This window comes from Bidens hawaiensis, unplaced genomic scaffold (genome assembly GCF_021521415.1).
Source record: "Bidens hawaiensis isolate Kalapana, Puna unplaced genomic scaffold, B.hawaiensis_p1.1 tig00017681_1, whole genome shotgun sequence".
Classification (NCBI taxonomy): Eukaryota; Viridiplantae; Streptophyta; class Magnoliopsida; order Asterales; family Asteraceae; genus Bidens; species Bidens hawaiensis.
The window spans coordinates 91,950-111,849 of NW_027492671.1; the positions used below are offsets into that span (position 1 = coordinate 91,950).

The 19,900-nt window shown below is 34.3% G+C and overlaps 1 protein-coding gene across 1 annotated transcript; it reads left to right on the forward strand.

Moving 5' to 3' along the window:
• The first annotated feature begins 13,524 nt into the window (after positions 1–13,524).
• On the forward strand, positions 13,525–14,530 carry LOC143554441 (serine carboxypeptidase-like 48). The gene is made up of 4 exons (XM_077044192.1): positions 13,525–13,850; positions 13,929–14,097; positions 14,182–14,301; positions 14,369–14,530. Exons 1-4 carry the CDS (start codon positions 13,525–13,527, stop codon positions 14,528–14,530), a joined length of 777 nt encoding a protein of 258 aa, XP_076900307.1.
• The last annotated feature ends 5,370 nt before the right edge of the window (positions 14,531–19,900 follow it).

Below are 19,900 nucleotides of genomic sequence, written 5' to 3' on the forward strand. Positions count from 1 at the left end.
ATATCACATCATTCACATAAGGCATACACTTATCTCTTAGGATAAGCGTATTAACAAACATATCGAGTATGCACACAGCCCCGAAAACATAACACATAATTGGGACTAGAAACTCACCTGAACACGGTTACTTTCACCGTTAATCGTAATCCCTTTCTTCAGTTGTGCACGGCTGACTGTATAACAAGTATACATATCAATTAATTATCACTACTCATATCATCTTTCTAGTCTTAATTACTACCCACAACGAACGGGGGTCCGGGGGCAGCGCCCCTGGCAGCGGGGTCTAGGGGCGGCAGCCCCTAGCAGGGTCCAAGGGGCAGAGCCCCTGGCTGGGGTCGAGCTGCCAGGTCAGCTTGGAAAAATTTTATTTACATTAACTGTCTTAACACATTTTTCATTAGGTTTTTAATTTATTTTCTAATCGAACTTGACTTTAGGCGAAGTTAAACCTTAGGCGAACCTAGCTTTAGGCGAAGTTAACCTTAGGCGAACCTAGCTTTAGGCGAAGTTGTCATCAGGCGAACTTAGCTTTAGGCGAAGTTAACCTTAGGCGAACCTAGCTTTAGGCGAAGTTGTCATCAGGCGAACTTAGCTTTAGGCGAAGTTAACCTTAGGCGAACTTAGCTTTAGGCGAAGTTAACCTTAGGCGAACTTAGCTTTAGGCGAAGTTAACCTTTGGCGAACTTAGCTTTAGGCGAAGTTGTCATCAGGCGAACTTAGCTTTGCAGGCGAAGTTCATCAGGCGAACTTAGCTTGCAGGCGAAGTTGTCCAGCTGCGGTACTGTTCGTTCTTAAATCACTTAATCATCTTCGTTTCTTAACCAAATAACTCGATTTAGGTATCCACGGAATCGTCTGACCAACGCCTACAAACCCCAACCATCAAATCGACCTAACATCGATGTTTAAATGGTGCGATTTAGGCATATAGGTTACGGGTTCTTTTATCAATCGATTAACCCATCAAATCATAACCATTTTCAGTAAGTTTAGCTTTGTTAGATTCGTTTTTACCATTCAAACACAGATCTATCATTTCTATACTAATCCAAACCTAAACGAACAAGTTCTCGATATAAACATACCGTAAATGAGTCGAACTACGAACACGAGCTGGTCTTGCTGCTTTGGTTCGTCACGACGATCTAGCATCAACAAGCTCGGGTCCTCGTCTTTGGATCTTGGTTCGGGTCGTGTGTGTTTTGGAGTGTGTTAGAGAATAAGATGGAAATGAATGATGGTTTAGGGTTTAGGGGATATTTATATCCCTTAAAGCCCATGGACCTAAGGCCCATTCTCATTTAACTCATCTCAATTAATCTAAGTCCATGATCCGTTCTTTACTCGATATTAATTAATTAATAACGCGAAATCACAAAACGTAACTTTCTTTATTCAACATTATAAATTTTAGGATGTTACAATTTTGTTTGAAAACTAAAAATTTTTTTTTTTTTAATAATTTAAGACCTATAGAGACAACATGTCGTCTCTATAGGTAAAAATATATTTTTTGTTTTTTAAAAGAAAAACCTATAGAGACAGCATGTCGTCTCAATAGGTGAAAATATTTTTATATATATAACTTATAGGGATGACATATCGTCCCTACAAAATTTCCATAATTTTTTATTTTTTATTTATTTCATATCTATTGGGACGACATGTCGTTCTTACAGAACGAAAAAATATTTTTTTATTATATGTTTATTGGGAGGACATGTCGCCACTAAAAGTTTATCTATAGAGACGAAACCTATAGAGACAACCTAAGGACCTGTTGGTACGAGCCTCTAGTGACAACACATGTGAAAACAACATGTCGTCCCTACAGACTTTTAAGACCGATAGAGACAACATATCGTCCCTATAGGCCAAAAGCACTTGATCTCTGCAGGTATATTTTCTTGTAGTGTTATAAGTGCATCATTTATTTAAACTTTTTAATATAATGTTAAGTATTTATATTTATTGTTTTCTACTTTTCTTTAGTATTAGTATTCTTTGATTTGTTCACTCAAAAGTCAATAATTTGTTGGCGTGAATCAATGTTTTTTTTCCTTTTACTAGGATGGTTATATATTTTGTTCTTCTTTAAAGAATAGTACCAGAAGGCATTTTTCCTTTTATGTGTTCCCAACTTAATTCTTAAAGAACATTTAAGTTTTCATCTTACTCCCTAAACGGCCGGGTAAAGACATCAAATCAAGAGCTTTTTTTTCTTTCCTATCCGTGTGAAAAATAGGGGAATATTACTTAGCTGTCAAGCAAAAAGAGAGGTGCAACAAGTAAAAAGAGAGGAATCCCTCACATGTGGCATAGTGGTATGAAACTTGGGTTTTAAGTGAAGATTCGAGTTCGTATCTTACTTGTGTCACTTTTGGGTGATTATTTGCAATGAAGGATTTGAGCTAGGCCTTATGCAAAGGTTATCAGTTCGAACCCCGATCCCACCTGAGTTTTCGTCCCATCGTGTGTTATGCTTGAGAGCTCTGCTCTTGTGGTGGCACAACGTTTCTGGGGAACACCTAAGCCAAACTCAAACTCTGAAGCCAACGTGGACCCGGTTAAGACAACATAGTCTGGCCAGAGTTAAACATCAAGACTCTCCAAATTTAGAGAGTGCGATAGACTAAAGACAAAAAAGTCATTGTTTAAACAGTAAAAAGAGAGGTGTGTGAATACACAAGGACACAACCTAACTATATTATGCATGTTTGGAAATGAGGTACTGGCTTTTTAATGCAAATTTTTTTTTTATTATTATTAGGTCATGTGTTAGGAAGTAAAAAAAGATAGTTGGGCTGTTGATATATAATTATTTTTTTTTTCCAAACCTGTATGATAGGCTGGGTAATTTTATATAAATTTTTTTTGTCTGATTCAGTCGTTCTGGTCAGGCCAGCCATATAAAAAAACAGATAATCAAACAAAATATATATCATATAAACAAAAAAAAATACGTGAAATTTCATTAGAAACGTAAGTCTTTCTCATTGAAACAAATACAACCATTGTTTAAAATCTCATCACTCATTCGATTATGCAAACCGGATTTCACATACTTCATCACCGAAAAGCATCCTTCAACCCTTCAATACTCCCTCTCAGACAGATGATTCATTGACTCAATGATATCATCTGTGTCCTCCTTATACATCTAGACCGATGCACTTTACACCGCTACCTCAATACACTACATTTTACCAATGAAAGATAATGTGTCTAGCTATAATGTCTATTAATCTCTAATTAACCAAATAATCCAAAACATAAAGAACAATACATATATGGGCTTAACCCAATGCTATGGCACGGGGGTCGGCTGACCGCTATGAAAAAATTATTTTGTTTGCGATATATATGTTAATTGTTAAAATACCGACCGACCCCTATAATTAAAATTTCGATATCAACCCCCTTGGAATACTGAGAAAATGAGAAGAAAAAAGATAAAAATGGAGAAACAAAAATTATCGCCTGAAAATTTTCCGATGAGCATGGATCGTGGAGTTACAACGGCAAGAAAACATTGAAGAGATAAAATGATGATGAAATGAATTATTATTTTATTAGGTGTCATTGTACTTCTTATAAATGGTAAATGTTATAACTAAACTTTTTTTAACAATAGTTAAAAGTATATCTATAATAAATTTTTATTTTTACTCAACTTTTTTTTTAATCTAATTTAACTGATTTTTATTTAATTTCGTTTGTTACCTTATTGTCTTATTTTTATTTTACATGAAAATAGTGTACAATAATATACACACATGTATAACTTGCCACATCACTTAAATCTTTGTGATTTTGATACTGTATTTATATTAAAAAACATAGTTCATTTGTATTTTATAACATGCGTTAATTGGTATGATTTCGGGCTGCGGCTCGAGCTTGGTCTCATAGGTGCGCCCCTTGATTAATTAAGTAATTTTGTTTCTTTATTTATAACTAGGTTAGAGCCCATGTTGCACACGGGTGAAAAATATAATGAAAATAAAAAATTGTTATATTTAATACATTAATTTTATGTGAATTAACAATTCACATAAAAACTTATGTGAAAAATATAATGAAAATAAAAAATTGTTATATATAATGAAAATAAAAACTTCTTCTGGCCCTGTGAAAAAAATTCTAGGTCCGCCACCAAACACCACCACACTTCGGTCAAATACATTTCTTATGTAAGACCACGTTATGGTTGCTTTTTCACAAAAGTTTTCTATGAGCTTAAGCTAGCAACTCGAGCATCGTTTTCAAAACCCCCGTATGCCTTTATGTTTTAATTTTTACATTGTATCTAAAATAATTGTCTATGGTACCACACTTCGTATTATAGGCTTCAATAACAAGCTATATTAGTGTAACATTCCAAAATTTTCGGTCCAAATTTGACGACTTAGGAAAGATAAAGGACCCAAAATATATAATGGTGAATATGAAATAAGAAAATGAGAATATCCCACTTTGAAGAAATAAGATGGGTTTGTCCCACATTGGTGAAAGAAGTGAAGTTATCCCACATAGATATAAAACTATAAATAAAGAAAAGAGAACTTGTCCCACAACGCTAAAGAGAAAAACTTGTAAGCTCTTTATAAGAAAAAAAGTTCACAAAATTATATTTTTGTATGATAAGACACACTCAGTAGTCTTAGCGAGGGTACGGAGCCCCCGACGAGAACGAGCACGGGCTCGGATAAAGTGCGATGGGCGCAATTTGGCGCTTTGATAGCTCACTTTGCACTTCGCACGCTCGCATGCCTTAGTATTTTTGGTGGAAAAAAATATTCTCATCGTGCTACGCAACAGGTGGAGATAGGCCTCGTTGCGTTACGCGAAGGGTTATAGTTATCCGGAAAAGTTTGGTGTTAATCACGCTATGCGACGGCCACTTAGATGACCCATCGCGGTATGTGATGTGGAGGATACACAGCCGTGACACGTTGCCTGTCATGTGGCATAGCTAGGGCTGACTCGATAGGCCTATAAGGTCATCGCTACGATATGAGATGACCTCTTTTGTAGGCCGTCGCGATACACGACCACTTCCTGAATTAGCTATAAAAAAGGAAGCTCACGGCATGTTTCAATCGTTCAGTTTTCTTCGCTTTCTCTCACTTCCTCTTATAGCATAAATTTTGGTATAAAACCTTGAGTATCTGCAACAATACCTAGTCCGATTGATCGAGAATTTGGTACACGGATCCAAGTCTTGGCCTGAACAAGGTGAGACTTTGTGCCATTGTGTAAAGTTTTAAATCTCGTGATTATCGTTAAAGCTTATCGGTTTATGGGGTGTTTGGGATTGCTTATTTTTACTAACTTATAACTTATTAACTTTTTGAAAAAGAATAAGGTGTTTGGGATTGCTTTTGATGTGAGAGGGAAAAGCTAATAAGTTACATGTTTGTAGCTTATTAACTTAATGAAAAGTTATAAAGAGGTAAAATAAGGAATTCCAAACACCCCTTTATGCTTATATATATATATATATATATATATATATATATATATATATACACTACACTAGATGCTTAATACCAGGAAGCTCATAAACAGTAAACTTGCTAAGTGAGACATTCGAGTTTTTGTCCAACTCACATTTGTGTGAGACAACTGGTTTTCCAATACTATCATGACGATTTTTAAACTTATTAAACTCATGCCAAATAGTCCAAATGCTTTCAATATATTTTCAAAAGGTTTTAATTACGTTACAGAGATTAAGTCTCTGTAGACCTTGGGATGACTACTACTAGTATTGTTGGGTTTTGTATGCAAGGCTTGTCTAATGGACTATTACATATTACTTATTGGACAAGTGTTAACCAATAAGTAATGTGACCACAGTCACAGATATGGCTGAGTAACATGTACCTTTTGGTAGTTTGTAAGCAGACAGATGTAAAAATATCTTAATGTTGTAACTATAAAAATGTGTCATTCACATATGAATCTACTTACCAATATTTCCTATTGCTTATCACACCCCGAATTAGGGTCTAGGCATGTGACCAATAGTTGGTACCTGTTTTGTAAATATATCAGAGTTGCGGATTATTTTAGGGGAAGACTTTGTTTAAAATAAAATATTTATTTGTTTCAAAACTTCTTGGATAATTAAATATCTGAGTATTTTATTTACAATACATGTTTAATATGTTTACAATATTTTAATGATTAAAACGAGTGACTCTAATTCCTTGCTATCTTTACTATACTTGTTTCCCTGAAATGTGGGGAAAATACGTCAGCGACGTGCTGGCGAATCGTTGACTCTAAAAACATTTAATAAATCTTTTCAGACAAGATAGTTTTCTTGACCAAAATCAGCAGAAACTTCTCTTATTTCTGAGATTTGTACCACTTGCCACACACGCACCAGGGCCAGCCCATGGGTGTGGCTGGGTGGTCGACGGCCACAGGCCCGACACCCCGCTTGGCCCGAAATTTTTTTTTTTGAAAAATATTATATGTATTTTTATTAAAAACAATATGTATGTTTAATGTTTAAACACAGTTACATAACCACTTGCTTGATCTAGTGGAAAATGGGTATTACTCTTAATCAAGAGGTTGTGGGTTCTACCCTCACTTGGGACATGTTTAATCTTTTTTTTATATAAAAGTTTTTTACACAACCCAAATTATAACAAGTAAGCCCATAAAAAAATTAGACTGTTTAAGCCCAACAAAATAATTCCTTTACTTATGGCCATAAATATTTTCGCCTTTGGCCCAAAATTTTTTTTGCTTTCTTGAAGTCGGCCCTGACACACACAATTAAGGTTCTTCGGAAATTGATGCCCATTGGAGAACTTGGTTATGACTGCTAGCGTGCGGCCATGTAGCCTTGCATGATAGGCTAGACAAATATGTTTGGATCCAGACACATGTGTACCTGGTCTAAGTTGCTTTTATTTTCTATCTTGTAATTTAGGGATCACATAATCCCTTAAATCTTTATAAGTCTAGATCACGTAATCTCATATAAACATTTAGCTAACTTGTTAAGATAAACAACATTTTTATCTTAATGACTGATTATAAAAGGTTTAACGTATTCACCTGTGATTGTCTGTTCTAAATGATATGGTGATCTCGTTTGAAAATCTTTGTGAATGAATGATGATTAACTTATAATAAAATAGGTTTATATAAATATTCGATCGTCTCTTGATCCAGCTACAGACCTTTAGTCTAGTTTTGTTAGCTTTAAACCTTGATAGATCATTTGTTTGAATAAAATATTCAGATTTGCAGTCTTTCTGTTTCTTTACCAATCATGTGCTAAGTTTCTTTTTCATAAAGAAATATCTATGACAGGTTTCTTTTTCAAGAAGAAACGTCAATCTGACTATAATCTTTATATGTAAAATCTTATGTTTCTTTGTTATGAAGAAACAAAATTTTGACTATAACCTTTTGTATATAAAATTTTATATTTCTTAATTATAAAGAAATATTATTTTAACTATCGCCTTTGTATATACAAAGTTTATAAATTTGATCAAGGTCTAGGCTATACCCCCGACTAGGGTCTAAGCCATATAATAATAACTTAAGCGGAACCCTACCTTACACGGTTATTTAGAGTTTACACGCCTAAGCTTATACGAGCAGCACTTCTACTCTATTTGTGAACTAGGGCTTAAACCGTCGGAACTTGGCACAACTACGAGAACTGGCACGCAAAATGAGGCTGTGTGTGTGTGGAATGTGTGTTTGGTGTGAGATTTGAATATGCCGCGAACCTCCCTATTTATAGGAAATTTTGTGTTCCTTCGCATAGCACGAAGGAAAAAGGTTCTAGCCGTTCACGTGGCACGAACCGACCTTATTTCGATGAGTCATCGCTAGGTTGCCACGTGGCGCCACACGTGATGCCAAGTGTTCGCACGTGTCCTACATGCGTGATGGCCATTTCGCGTAGCGCAAAGTAGTCATGAAATGGTTCTTCGCATAGGGCGAAACCGCCCAACTTTGGGTTATGTGATTTGTCTTTCGCGTAGCGCAAAGGGTCAGATCTTTGTCCATTTACGTAGCGCGTCGGATCAAAAATCTAGATTTTTTACTTTTAGTCCCTCTACCTTCTAAAAATACTAAGGCGGCTCTCAAGCGTGCGAAGTGCAAAGTGCACTATCAAAGCACCTCATTGCGCCCATCGTCGAGCCCGTGCTCATGCGTGTCGGGTGCTACGCACTTTTGCTAAGACCATTGAGTGCCTTATCACATAAGAATATTATCATATGAACTCATCTACTTATAAGGAGCTCACATGCATGTTTTGTAATTTGTCAATGTTGGAGGAATTTCTCTTTCCTATTTATACTCATGTGGAATGTGAAATGACTTCATTTTCTTTCCTCTTTCAATGTGATTTGAATCAACTTTTCTTATTTCTTCAATATGGACGCTTCCACCTCCGTATTTTATATTTTCCATTACTTATTTTGAAGAAATTTTAGATCCCTCATCTTTACTAAGTTGTCAAATTTGAACCGAAATTTTGAGGATGTTATACTGATCAAATGTTTTTAAACATGTTTCAAGTGACTTGTTAAAAGACACGAGAATGATGCATGCAGGCCTTCCAACTTAAATAACTAGCTTATCACCATAATAAAGGAACATGTTTTGTAAATTATGGTTTATCCCTATAAAACCTTTGTACACATAAAGTGGATTTTATCACATTTTATGGAAAAAAAATGACGGTGTTTTACACTCTGATAAAATTTTTCTAACTATAGTCCTAATAAAATTTTCCACTGCCAAATTAGTAAACACCAATACCACTACTTGCGTTCACATCTCCCCTTCCAAGATATAGGGTCGGGCCGTGACAATTACTACATATATGTTGATGGCATTACTAGGAGTAAAATTATAAAGTAACTCAATAAAAAGAGGAAAGAGGGTCACACTGTCACTCACACATGCAGTCCAAAGTACACATAAAACCTCATAATTCATTATATTTAAAATAACTAGACTATTCTTGAAATAACACATTTTTTGTAAGCACATTTGGCAAATAACAAATCATCTTTTGGAAGGCAGTAGTATTCTTTAAACAAATACTGAACAGCCTGTTTCTTGTAGCATTCTTTAAAGGAGAACAAGTAAGCACCCTGATAAAATAAGAAACCACTGATTCAAGCATAAGAACTATAACCTTTTAAGATAAACAAGTCCAAGATTTCCTAAATAGATCTACTCAATTGTTCATAGAGAGCGACACACAACAAAAGTATCACTTGTTGGATTATGCATTTCCATTTTCATGTTACTTGTAAAACAGCAAGATCGATCAACTACATGCCATCATTCTCGTTAGGTACTAAAATCGACGTGTTTTGTGTAGTGATAAATGTATTTAAAGCGTCTGCATATCTCTAAAACTCATATCTGAAGCAGATAGCAAAACAACACTTAAACAACCATCATGGTCCAAGTTATAAATTACATGTTTCTCCTTGCCCTCATTGGTCATTTACCCTTCACATTTGCTAAATCCCAAACACATGATCCTTCTTCAACTTCACAGCATACAGAAACAGAATTTGAATTCAATATTAAGGCATTAAACCTGCACCCCAAACTAGATGCTAACATATTTAAACCAAACGCGTCTGATTCTGTCAGCATTTCAAACTCCAGAATCGTTGAAAAACCGTTAAGACTCACTTTCCTTGGCCAACCAGGTGCTACTATTCAAAATCTTGCTCATTCGGCTGGATATGTTAAACTTAATAAAACTATTGGTGCAAGGTATTTTTGTTGTCACCAAATATGCAAAAATTGCTATTAAAAAAGCAGACTATAACTATGTTCTAACTATGTTTGCAGGATATTTTACTACTATTTTCAGTCACGAACCAAGAAGGATGATCCTCTGGTTCTATGGTTGACCGGAGGACCAGGTTGTAGCTGTGCAATAGCACTTTTTATAGAAAACGGTCCGTTCCATTTGATCAATAATTCGTCTCTAACATGGAATGACTTTGGTTGGGATAAGGTCTTTTATACACTTAATTTTATACATTCTGAACATTGAATCAACATGTAACAGTATTAGGTCAACTTCCAATTGGTGTGACAGGTTTCCAACATAATATTCATTGACCAACCTATGTGTCAAACAGGTGCATGATGCTGGGCATATGGTTCCAATGGATCAACCGAAGGCGTCACTGCAGATGTTAAAAGTGTGGATGGAAGGAAAACTGCACTAAAAGAGAATGTTTTCTATGTATAATAGACATAAATCTACACATAATATTACAAAGTTATGATCTTTTAAAATGCTATTTATTTGTAATTGCAGCATAATGAAAAGTTAACGAAAAATTAACGGTCGGATCTTACTCCATATAGTTCAGTTAAAGTATCCATTACAGTGTAAAAACCTGACTTCAACGGAACAACCGATACAACACGCTGATGTTGTGCATTGCCATTTCTAGGGTTTGAAAGTGTCACCTTCAGCATCTCTCCCTCCATAATCTTATTGCAGCCTCACCTATTTTCATAAATTACGACATACAATTATAATGAATTATTGTGAATTAAATGATATACTGTGAACAATTAACTTAGTATATAATGTAGGCAACATAATTTGAACAATGACCAACATAAAGATAATTACCATAGCCCAATACTCGGCTTCAGCAGAAGAAATAGAGACGTACAACTGCTTTCTAGTCTTCCATGACACTGGAGTGTAATGTTGAGAAAAACGATTACCTAGCCACAAACGGTGAAAAAAATATCAGTCAATCAATCTTACCCAGTAAAATTCCAACCAACAGCAAAACTACATGGCAGGGTCTGGGAGGGTGGAATGTAAGCAAACCGTACCTCAATCCAATAGAATAGAGTGGTTGTTTCTAGAGAGATCCTAGCTCTAAAACTATATATAAAAGGGACATAAAAGTTCAACGTCAGATCTCTAGCCAGCTAGGAAAACAAAACAATAAATAACTACATAATAATAGTAATAGTAATAGTAATAGTAATAGTAACAGTAGTCGCGATACTAAATTGATAGATATAAATAGTGATAATAGTTCTGAGTATATGAAAAAACGGTTAAAAAAAAGTGCAGAATTAATCTTTGCTTGGCTAAACTTTTCCCCGGCCCAAATGAACCTATGAAGATGCAAACAAATAGGGTCTAAATGTAAAAGAGACAAAAAAAATTTTTGAGTGGAAAACCTCTCAATACGAGAGTAAAAACCACGGGACTACTAGAGTCGTTTCAAATTCACTATCATTAATAATAGAGCAATACAAAGTGTTCTCTAGGATATTAGAGGCATACAATCATCATCATCATATACTTGGAACAAACAGTCCTCAAGTATATGGAATAAAAACAAACGAATAAGAGGTAACACCAACGAGAAACTACAGGTCTCTAAAACATCTCTTATCTTCAAAACACCAAAAGAATGGAGCACCCAAAAAAAGCCTTCTTTTCGTAAATTGATTGTCGACAAAAGAAGAGAACCAACAAAAATACTCTCACAATTCTTTCGTATGTGTCGGCAGAATGTTACATGTGCACACTAGAGATGAGCTTTTTTCCTGAATATTGGTCCCGTACCGTACCGTACTGACCGATTGTAAGCGGTACCGGTATCGATATTTTTTTCTTAAGTTCGGTATCGGTAAAAAACGGTATCGGTATTGGTACTTTGCGGTACAAATCGGTATTGGTACCGAATTTATATAAGATATATCTGATGATTTTTTATGGATAGTAATTCAATTTACAAATATATCATTGATTGTGTTACCTATTTATATGAATTTTAAGTATCTATCTACATTCCATTCCATTAGTAATCAATATTTAGAATCCTAGTTCAATTTCTTTTCTTCCTCAAATACTCATCAATCTCAATTATGTGAATATGGTTTGTTATGGTTTTGTAAACCTTGTTTGCTTATGGGTTTTGCAAGAGGTTTGTAAAATCTGTCACCTTTTTATTTTTTTCCATCACTAGGGTTAAAAAAATTCAATAAATTAATAATAATCAATGATATATAACACTTTGGAAGTTCTGCCCTGCATAACTTCAGAAAAAAAAAATCAAAGATAAAATGCCAAAGTAGTTCTTTTTGTGTTGCTAAAAAAATAAAATGCTACTTTGGATCAGTTAAATACTAAAAAATAATAATAAAATGCTAAAGCGGTATCAAAGCGATAAATGACCAAAATATCGGTACTGTACCAATACCGAACCAATATATTCGGTAGGGTATTCCGCACCTATTTTTCCTCACAATTGGTATCTCTACTTTCGGTATTGGTAACGGTATCGATCTCATCCCTATCCCTAGTACACACCAAATAGAAACATTACAAATAATCCTTATATTCTTTTGATTGTGCTTGTCGTCCAAGAAACAAAGCCCACACCACACGTGGGCCCAAAACCAATGAACAAACAAAAAACAATAATAATTTTTTTTTCTTTTTCTTTATACTACTAGATAATATTAATAATAGTAATAACCGATGTAGGATAAATTGTTGGCTTTCTCATAGGCAAAAACAAAAAAAAAATAAAATAAAAAATACCGAGCACATACAGTTAAATCCAATCCGTTAACATTTGATTAAAGTCTAAATTAAAAAATATATATATAAAATGCATGTATGAACACTTCCAAAACAACTTCGTAAAACATACCTATTCAAAAGTTTTGTTGCATACGTGGTTATCATCATCAAACAAACCCAAAATGCGGATGGATGAAAAACTTAACTACAACCCGAATAGAATGTTTTGTGTAATATACAACATTATGAAAATATGATCCTTTAGAATGTTTTTAGTGAGTAGTGCAACAGCTGGAAGCACAAAATGTTGAATCAGTTTTCAACATGTTCTTTCTGAATATACAGTTGTGGTCAAAACTTTGATGTATATTCTTGAAATAACATATTTTATGTAAGAACATTTGACAAATAACAAATCTTCTTTTAAAAGGCAATAGTAACAGAGCTAAAGTTCACAAATCAAGTAATGAGATATCAATCAATCAATCATACCCAGTAAAATCCCACCGACAGCAAAGCCAAGTAATGAGATATAGAAACATAATACTGAAAGGCCTGTTTCTGGTGGCATTCTTTAAGGGAGAACAAGCATCATAATAATAAAAGAAACCATTAATTCAAGCATAATAACTATAGCCTTTTGAGATAAAGAAATCCAAGATTTCCTCAATAGATCTATTCAATTTTTCATCGAGAGCAACATACAACAAAAATGTGGGACTGTTTCTAGCAGTTTACACTTGTAAAACAACAAGATCTATCAACTATAAAACTTCACATAGAAGATACACTACATGCCATCACTCGAGTTAGGTGTACTAAAATCGACATCGCTTCTGTAGTGATACACGTATATAAAGTTTAAACCGTCTATAAATCCCTAAAACTCATCCTGAAGCAGATAGCAAAGCAACACTTCAACAACCATCATGGCCCGAGTAATAAATTACATGTTTCTCCTTGCCCTCATTGGTCATTTACCCGTTACATTTGCTAAATCCCAAACGCGTGATCCTTCTTCGACTTCACAGCAAACAGAAACAGAATTTGAATTCAACATTAAGGCATTAAACCTGCACCCCAAACTAGATGCTAACATATTTAAACCAAGCGTGTTCGATTCTGTTAACATTTCAAATTCCAGAGTCGTTGAAAAACCGTTAAGACTCACTGTCCTTGGCGAGCCAGGTGCTACTATTCAAAATCTTGCTCATTCGGCTGGATATGTTAAACTTAATAAAACTATCGGTGCAAGGTATTTTTGTTGTCACCAAATATGCAAAAATTGCTATTAGAAAATCAGACTATAACTATATTCTAACTATGTTTGCAGGATATTTTACTACTATTTTCAGTCACGAACCAAGAAGGATGATCCTCTGGTTCTATGGTTGACCGGAGGACCAGGTTGTAGCGGTGCAATAGCACTTTTTATAGAAAACGGTCCGTTCCATTTGATCAATAATTCGTCTCTAACATGGAATGACTTTGGTTGGGATAAGGTCTGTTATACACTTAACTTTATACATTATGAACATTGAATCAACATGTAACAGTGTTATTTCAACTTCCAATTGGTGTGACAGGTTTCCAACATAATATTCATTGACCAACCTACCGGAACTGGTTTCAGTTACAGTTCTAGTGATAAAGACATTCGACATGATCAAAAGGGCGTGAGTGATGATCTTTATGATTTCATGCAGGTCTGTAAATTGAAATTACTTTAAATTTTGTCAAAATCTCAAACTTAATAACCTAGTTTTGAACCAGGGGTTCTTCAGTGCGCACCCTGATTTGGTGAAAAATGATTTTTATCTAGCTGGAGAATCATATGCGGGGAAATACATTCCAGCTTTTGCTACGCGTATAATCCAGGGCAACGCGAACAAAAATGGTGTTCATATAAACTTTAAGGTTAAGTTACAACTTTGAATTTTGTAACCCTTTTAAGACTAGTATGATGCATGAGGGACCCATTTGGCTTATAAGCCCCACATCAGTTGCCCATACAACCGATGTGGGACAAGTCCCATACCTTGCAATGGTTTCAGTACGTAACAGATTATGACTTAATGAATAGGGAATTGCAATAGGCAATGGACTCACTGTACCTGGAACCCAGTACGCGTCGTCTCCTGATTATGCTCTTCAGAATAAACTAATTAACCAACAAGATTTCAACAGAATAAATAAGATGGTGCCCGACTGTGAAAAAGCAGCAAATGAATGCGGTAATGAACTTTAAATAATTTTGATATATTATTTTCAATCATTTGTTCATTACATTTTATTTGTAGGGACAAATGGCAAAAGCTGCATTGATGCTCAGACTAAATGTTATAAGATTAAGTCAGAGATTTTGACTATCTGCAAGAAATGTGTAAGAATTCAAGTATCTTACAATCCTGCAGCCATGATTAACAATGCTATTCATTTAAACTTAGTGGATTAATTTTATATATATCCTTACAAACTTAAAATATTTTATGTATACCTAACAAAAACTAAAAATATCACACACACACACATCCAGCTTTAATGAAATTTTACTAAATGATCATTCTACCCTTTACATTGTATTTGTTAAAACCCTACTTTTTGTTTGGATTTTGATCTACATCGATAAATAAAATTTAAGTTAAAACGAGTAAATAAAATTTTTGGAATTAAAGACGGGCACATATAAACTTTAAAGTTCTTATAAATAATAAATGGTCATATATTAAATTGTTTTTATTGAATAAAGTACATTTAATATTTTTTCTATTTGGAGGGGGGGGGGGGTATATGATATTTTTCAAGTTTGTAGATTGCTATGACTTGTCCAAAAATAACTTTATGTCATGTGACAGCAATATGATATTAGGAGGAAAGATTGCTATGACTTGTCCAAAATCGAACAGTTCTTGAACACGCCATCGACAAAGAAAGCATTAGGGGTGCCACCGAATATAAAGTATGCAGCATGTAGTAATGCGGTGAGTGAAGTCATGAAGGAAGACATATTTAAAAACCTTGCAGGTGGTATTCCAGATATTCTGAAGAATGGTATTAAGGTGCTTATATATGCCGGAGAATACGATCTTATTTGTAGCTGGCTTGGTAAGATTCTTTCATGCTGAATTCAAAAACCAAAACATGAATATGAAAGACTGAATTGCATTCAGTTCAATAGGGGATTATTACAATATATATATAAGTAAACTGGGTTCGTTGGCTCAGTACTAGGGGTGCAAACGAGCCGAGCTGCTCGCAAGCTACTCGAGATCGGCTCGTCAAAAAGCTCGATTGAGCCGAGCTGAATCGAGCCCAAGCTTCACTTATCGAGCTTGAGCCGGATCGCAAGCCTAAGCGAGCCTGTCATTTATATAATTTTTTAAAATATATATTTAATAATTAATAATTAATATATATAACGCTATGAAAAAATAAATAAAAATAATTGAATTATATATATTATTTTATACATAAAACTATAATAGAAAAAGTATATAAAAATAATAATAATATAAAAAATAATTGATAAATAGTAAACGAGCAAATCTCGAGCTTGAAATTCTACTCACGAGTTGAGCTCGAGCTTTGAAAATATAGCTCAAAACAAGCCGAGCTCAAACTCGAGCTCTGTGTAAGTTAGACGAGCCGAGATCAAGCCTAATCGAGCTCGGGCTAGGCTCGGCTCGTTTGCACCCCTACTCAGTACTAATAAACCCTACTGATAATATGCATTCCAATATAATATTCCAGGGAACTATAGATGGGTAAAGGCCATGAATTGGCCGGGTCAAGCGGGATTTGGAGCAGCAAAGGATGTCAAGTTTGATGTAGACGGGAAAGAGGCTGGACTGCTAAAGATCGAGGGTCTACTTACTTTTCTTAAGGTTCGTGCGTGCGTGTGTATTAACAATTAATGATTAACTCATTAGCATTTAACTATACACAAAATTGACCCTACGTATCAAACAGGTGCGTGATGCGGGACATTTGGTTCCAATGGATCAACCGAAGGCGTCATTGCAGATGTTAAAAGTGTGGATGGAAGGAAAACTGCACTAAAAGAGAATGTTTTCTATGTGTAATAGACATAAATCAACACATAATATTACAAAATTATTATCTTTTAAAATGCTATTTATTTGTAATTGTGATAGAATATTGCAGCATAACGGAATAATAACGAAAAATTAAGGGCCAGATCTTACTCCATATAGTTCAGTTAAAGTATCCATTACAGTGCGAAAACCTGACTTCAACGGAACAACCGACACAGCACGCTGATGTTGTGCATTGCCATTTCTAGGGTTTGAAAGTGTCACCTTCAACATCTCCCCCTCCAGAATCTTACTTGCAGCCTCCCCTGTTTCCAAAACATATGACACATAATTATAATAAACAAAACGATATAAAATTAAGTCTGTAAATGAACTGAAGTGAATCGAACGAGACCTTATTCATGTTCGTGCGTTAAGCTTTTGTCGGACAAAAGGACGGTTCATGAAAAGTTTACCGAACGAAATTCCGTGTCTATGTTCGTTACTTTGTTTGTTAAGGAATTAAGTATGTTCGTTTTCGTTCGTGTCCGTTTGCTAATTTTGCAAACGGACGCCAACGGATACTAACGAACGTAACCGGACACTGAAGGACACAAATGAACATAACCGAATACAAGCGAACATACATGAATTTGAGAAAAATAATCATCAAATCAACACAAAATCACCCAAAAATTCGGAAGTAGACCACATAATATCAAAAAAAAGCTTAACATAATAATCATAAACATAATTATATCAAAATAGTAATAGTAAAAGAATAATAATATTAAACAAATACAAAAATAGTAATAGTAAAATTCTAAAAAACGAATAAATATAATAATATATGTAAGCAAACGTAACCCCACAGACGTAATCTAACAGATGTAAACGAAGGTTAACAAATGAACCTAAATGAACATATTACTGATCGTTCACGGACACAACTGAACAAATGTGAGACCGCATCCTAGGCTTAGCGGGCGTTTAGGACACCGTGTCGGTGGAGCACATAATTTTTAAATATATTTGTTCAATATATATAACAAGGGGAAGGTTCATGTACAAAATAATCTTAACATGAGAACGTAGAAAACAATACCAATCTACCAAAAATGAGAACGCAAGAAGCAATATCAACCACAATACCAATCTACAAAAGCAATGTTTCATAATAACAAAGAAAAAAACCTAATAATAACAACAAAAGAATCAAAATCAGCAACAAAAAAATAACAGCAAATACTTATAACAGCATAAGAAAAAAACGTAACAATATCAACAAAATGTAAATCAACAAATACTTATAACATCTCATAATCGGAAATCAGCAAATACGAACAAAAAATAACAGCAAACAATTATAAAAACAAACCTAATAATAATAAAAAAATTGGTTCTCACTGTTTTCATGTTAAGCATAATATTAATTTGATCCTAGTGAAATTGTGTCCAAATAAATATGAAAAGAAAACATAGTAATTTAGCAATTATTCATTTATTCTGTTTATATTTAATTGAGCCAAAAAATTTACAGCCGTAGATATAATTACGTGGAAATAATAATAATAATAATAATAATAATAAATGTTTACCATAGAACGGATTAATGTTGGTGAGATCAACTAACTCTTGTGCAGAACAACCAAACAGAACCCTAGCAGCTCGGTCAAACAGCACGACCACGGACACGTTGGTGTCCGTGGCTACGGACATGAGTACTCGAAACAGGCGTTTATTAGTTGTGGTTGTGGGGAGCGTGCAGCGAGTGTTGGAGTCCGTGAGCGTTCGTTCGCAGGAAGAGCAGACGGTGTAGAATAAGTCGGTGTGGTCAATGGACATATTGTGTCGGTCGATTCCATGACGGTTGCTGATCGTCGAACAGAACAAGCAAAGCCTAAGTTAATAGTGGGGTGGCTTTAGCGACGAGGAGATAGAGTTTGAAGTTATTTATTGGATGATTGAAATGTCGAGCGGGGATAGCTCAGTTGGAAGATCTGAAGGTCACGTGTTTGATCCACGTTCACCGCAGGATAATTTTTTACTAATTTAAAGTAAAGTTTTGCATTTATATTATTCTTTTAGTTTCGGTTTTAGACTTGTGTTGTTTTTCGCAGTGTTTTAAAAACCGGTTTAAACCGGACGGTTGAACTGGATTTCAAACAGCAAGCAGGTATTTTAAGCCCGATATTTTTTGGCCGGTTTGCTAGAATATCGAACCGACGGTTTTTTCTAAAATACCGGTTTTAAGTCTAAGAAATTTTTGATATTTTCGGCCTCGGCCCATAATTTTTCAAAATTACTTTTAACCCAACAATTAACATTAAAACGCATAAACTTTAGAACTATTTTTTTAAAAGTGAGTGCTTTTATATTACTTTTTTAATATGTATTAACTTTTAGATTAATTTTTATTATGAAATTATTTATTTTTGGAGTTCAAGTTGCATTTATAGATAATTATAAGATAAACTATTCAACCAGTTGAACCTCCTGGTATAACTTGGTTCAACCGGTTGTACCATTTTTTAACTCAATCCGGTATGAGTAAAAAATCAATTTTTAAAACATTGGTTTTTCATATTGTATCAACGGTCACGAATTGTCACCTAGTTATTTTTAAACATAAACGTGATTTTTATATATTGTTAGGTGTTGTTTGGTAGTTTTTTAATGGTTTATAACATTTTCAATTTTTAATGCATAAGAGGTAGCATTAGTTTGAATGGTTAATATGTAATCAGCCTCTTAATTATTCAGACTTAAGGCTACCTCAACTATTCAGACAAAGGCTACCTCTTGACCATTAAAAATTATAGGCGTTTCAAAATTGTTTGTTATTATGATGAACTTTTTTTAAAAAATGTCGTACGAAAAAGTTATATATGTTTTAAAATGATGGGGGAATTAACATGTTACTAGAGAAATGTGTTTTTTCTCTTATGCCCTTAATCTTTTGGTCATCACTTAACACATGAAAATCAACTATGGCTTCTCATCATTTTTGTTTTTGTTACACTTTATAGAGTAACTCACTATAAGTAACTCAACCATATGAAAAGATACAAGTGTAGCATCTTTTGACCTGAAATTGAAATAAATATTTTTTGTTCTTAAAAAGGATATAAAAACACTATATATATTTTTTCCAAATGGTGATTTTTTTTTCAAATGGTAAAGATGTATAACTTAAGAGTTGATAACATTAAATCAGAACATAAATGATTTTTGGTCTATGCTATAGGATTAATTGGGGTTGCAAGTTGAT

Excerpts from the sequence above, each read along its gene's own strand:
- LOC143554441 (XM_077044192.1), top strand. The coding sequence starts at position 13,525 with ATGGCCCGAGTAATAAATTACATGTTTCTCCTTGCCCTCATTGGTCAT. Across the intron at positions 13,851-13,928 it reads AATAAAACTATCGGTGCAAG|GATATTTTACTACTATTTTC; the intron begins GTATTTTTGTTG and ends CTATGTTTGCAG. Across the intron at positions 14,098-14,181 it reads ATGACTTTGGTTGGGATAAG|GTTTCCAACATAATATTCAT; the intron begins GTCTGTTATACA and ends TTGGTGTGACAG.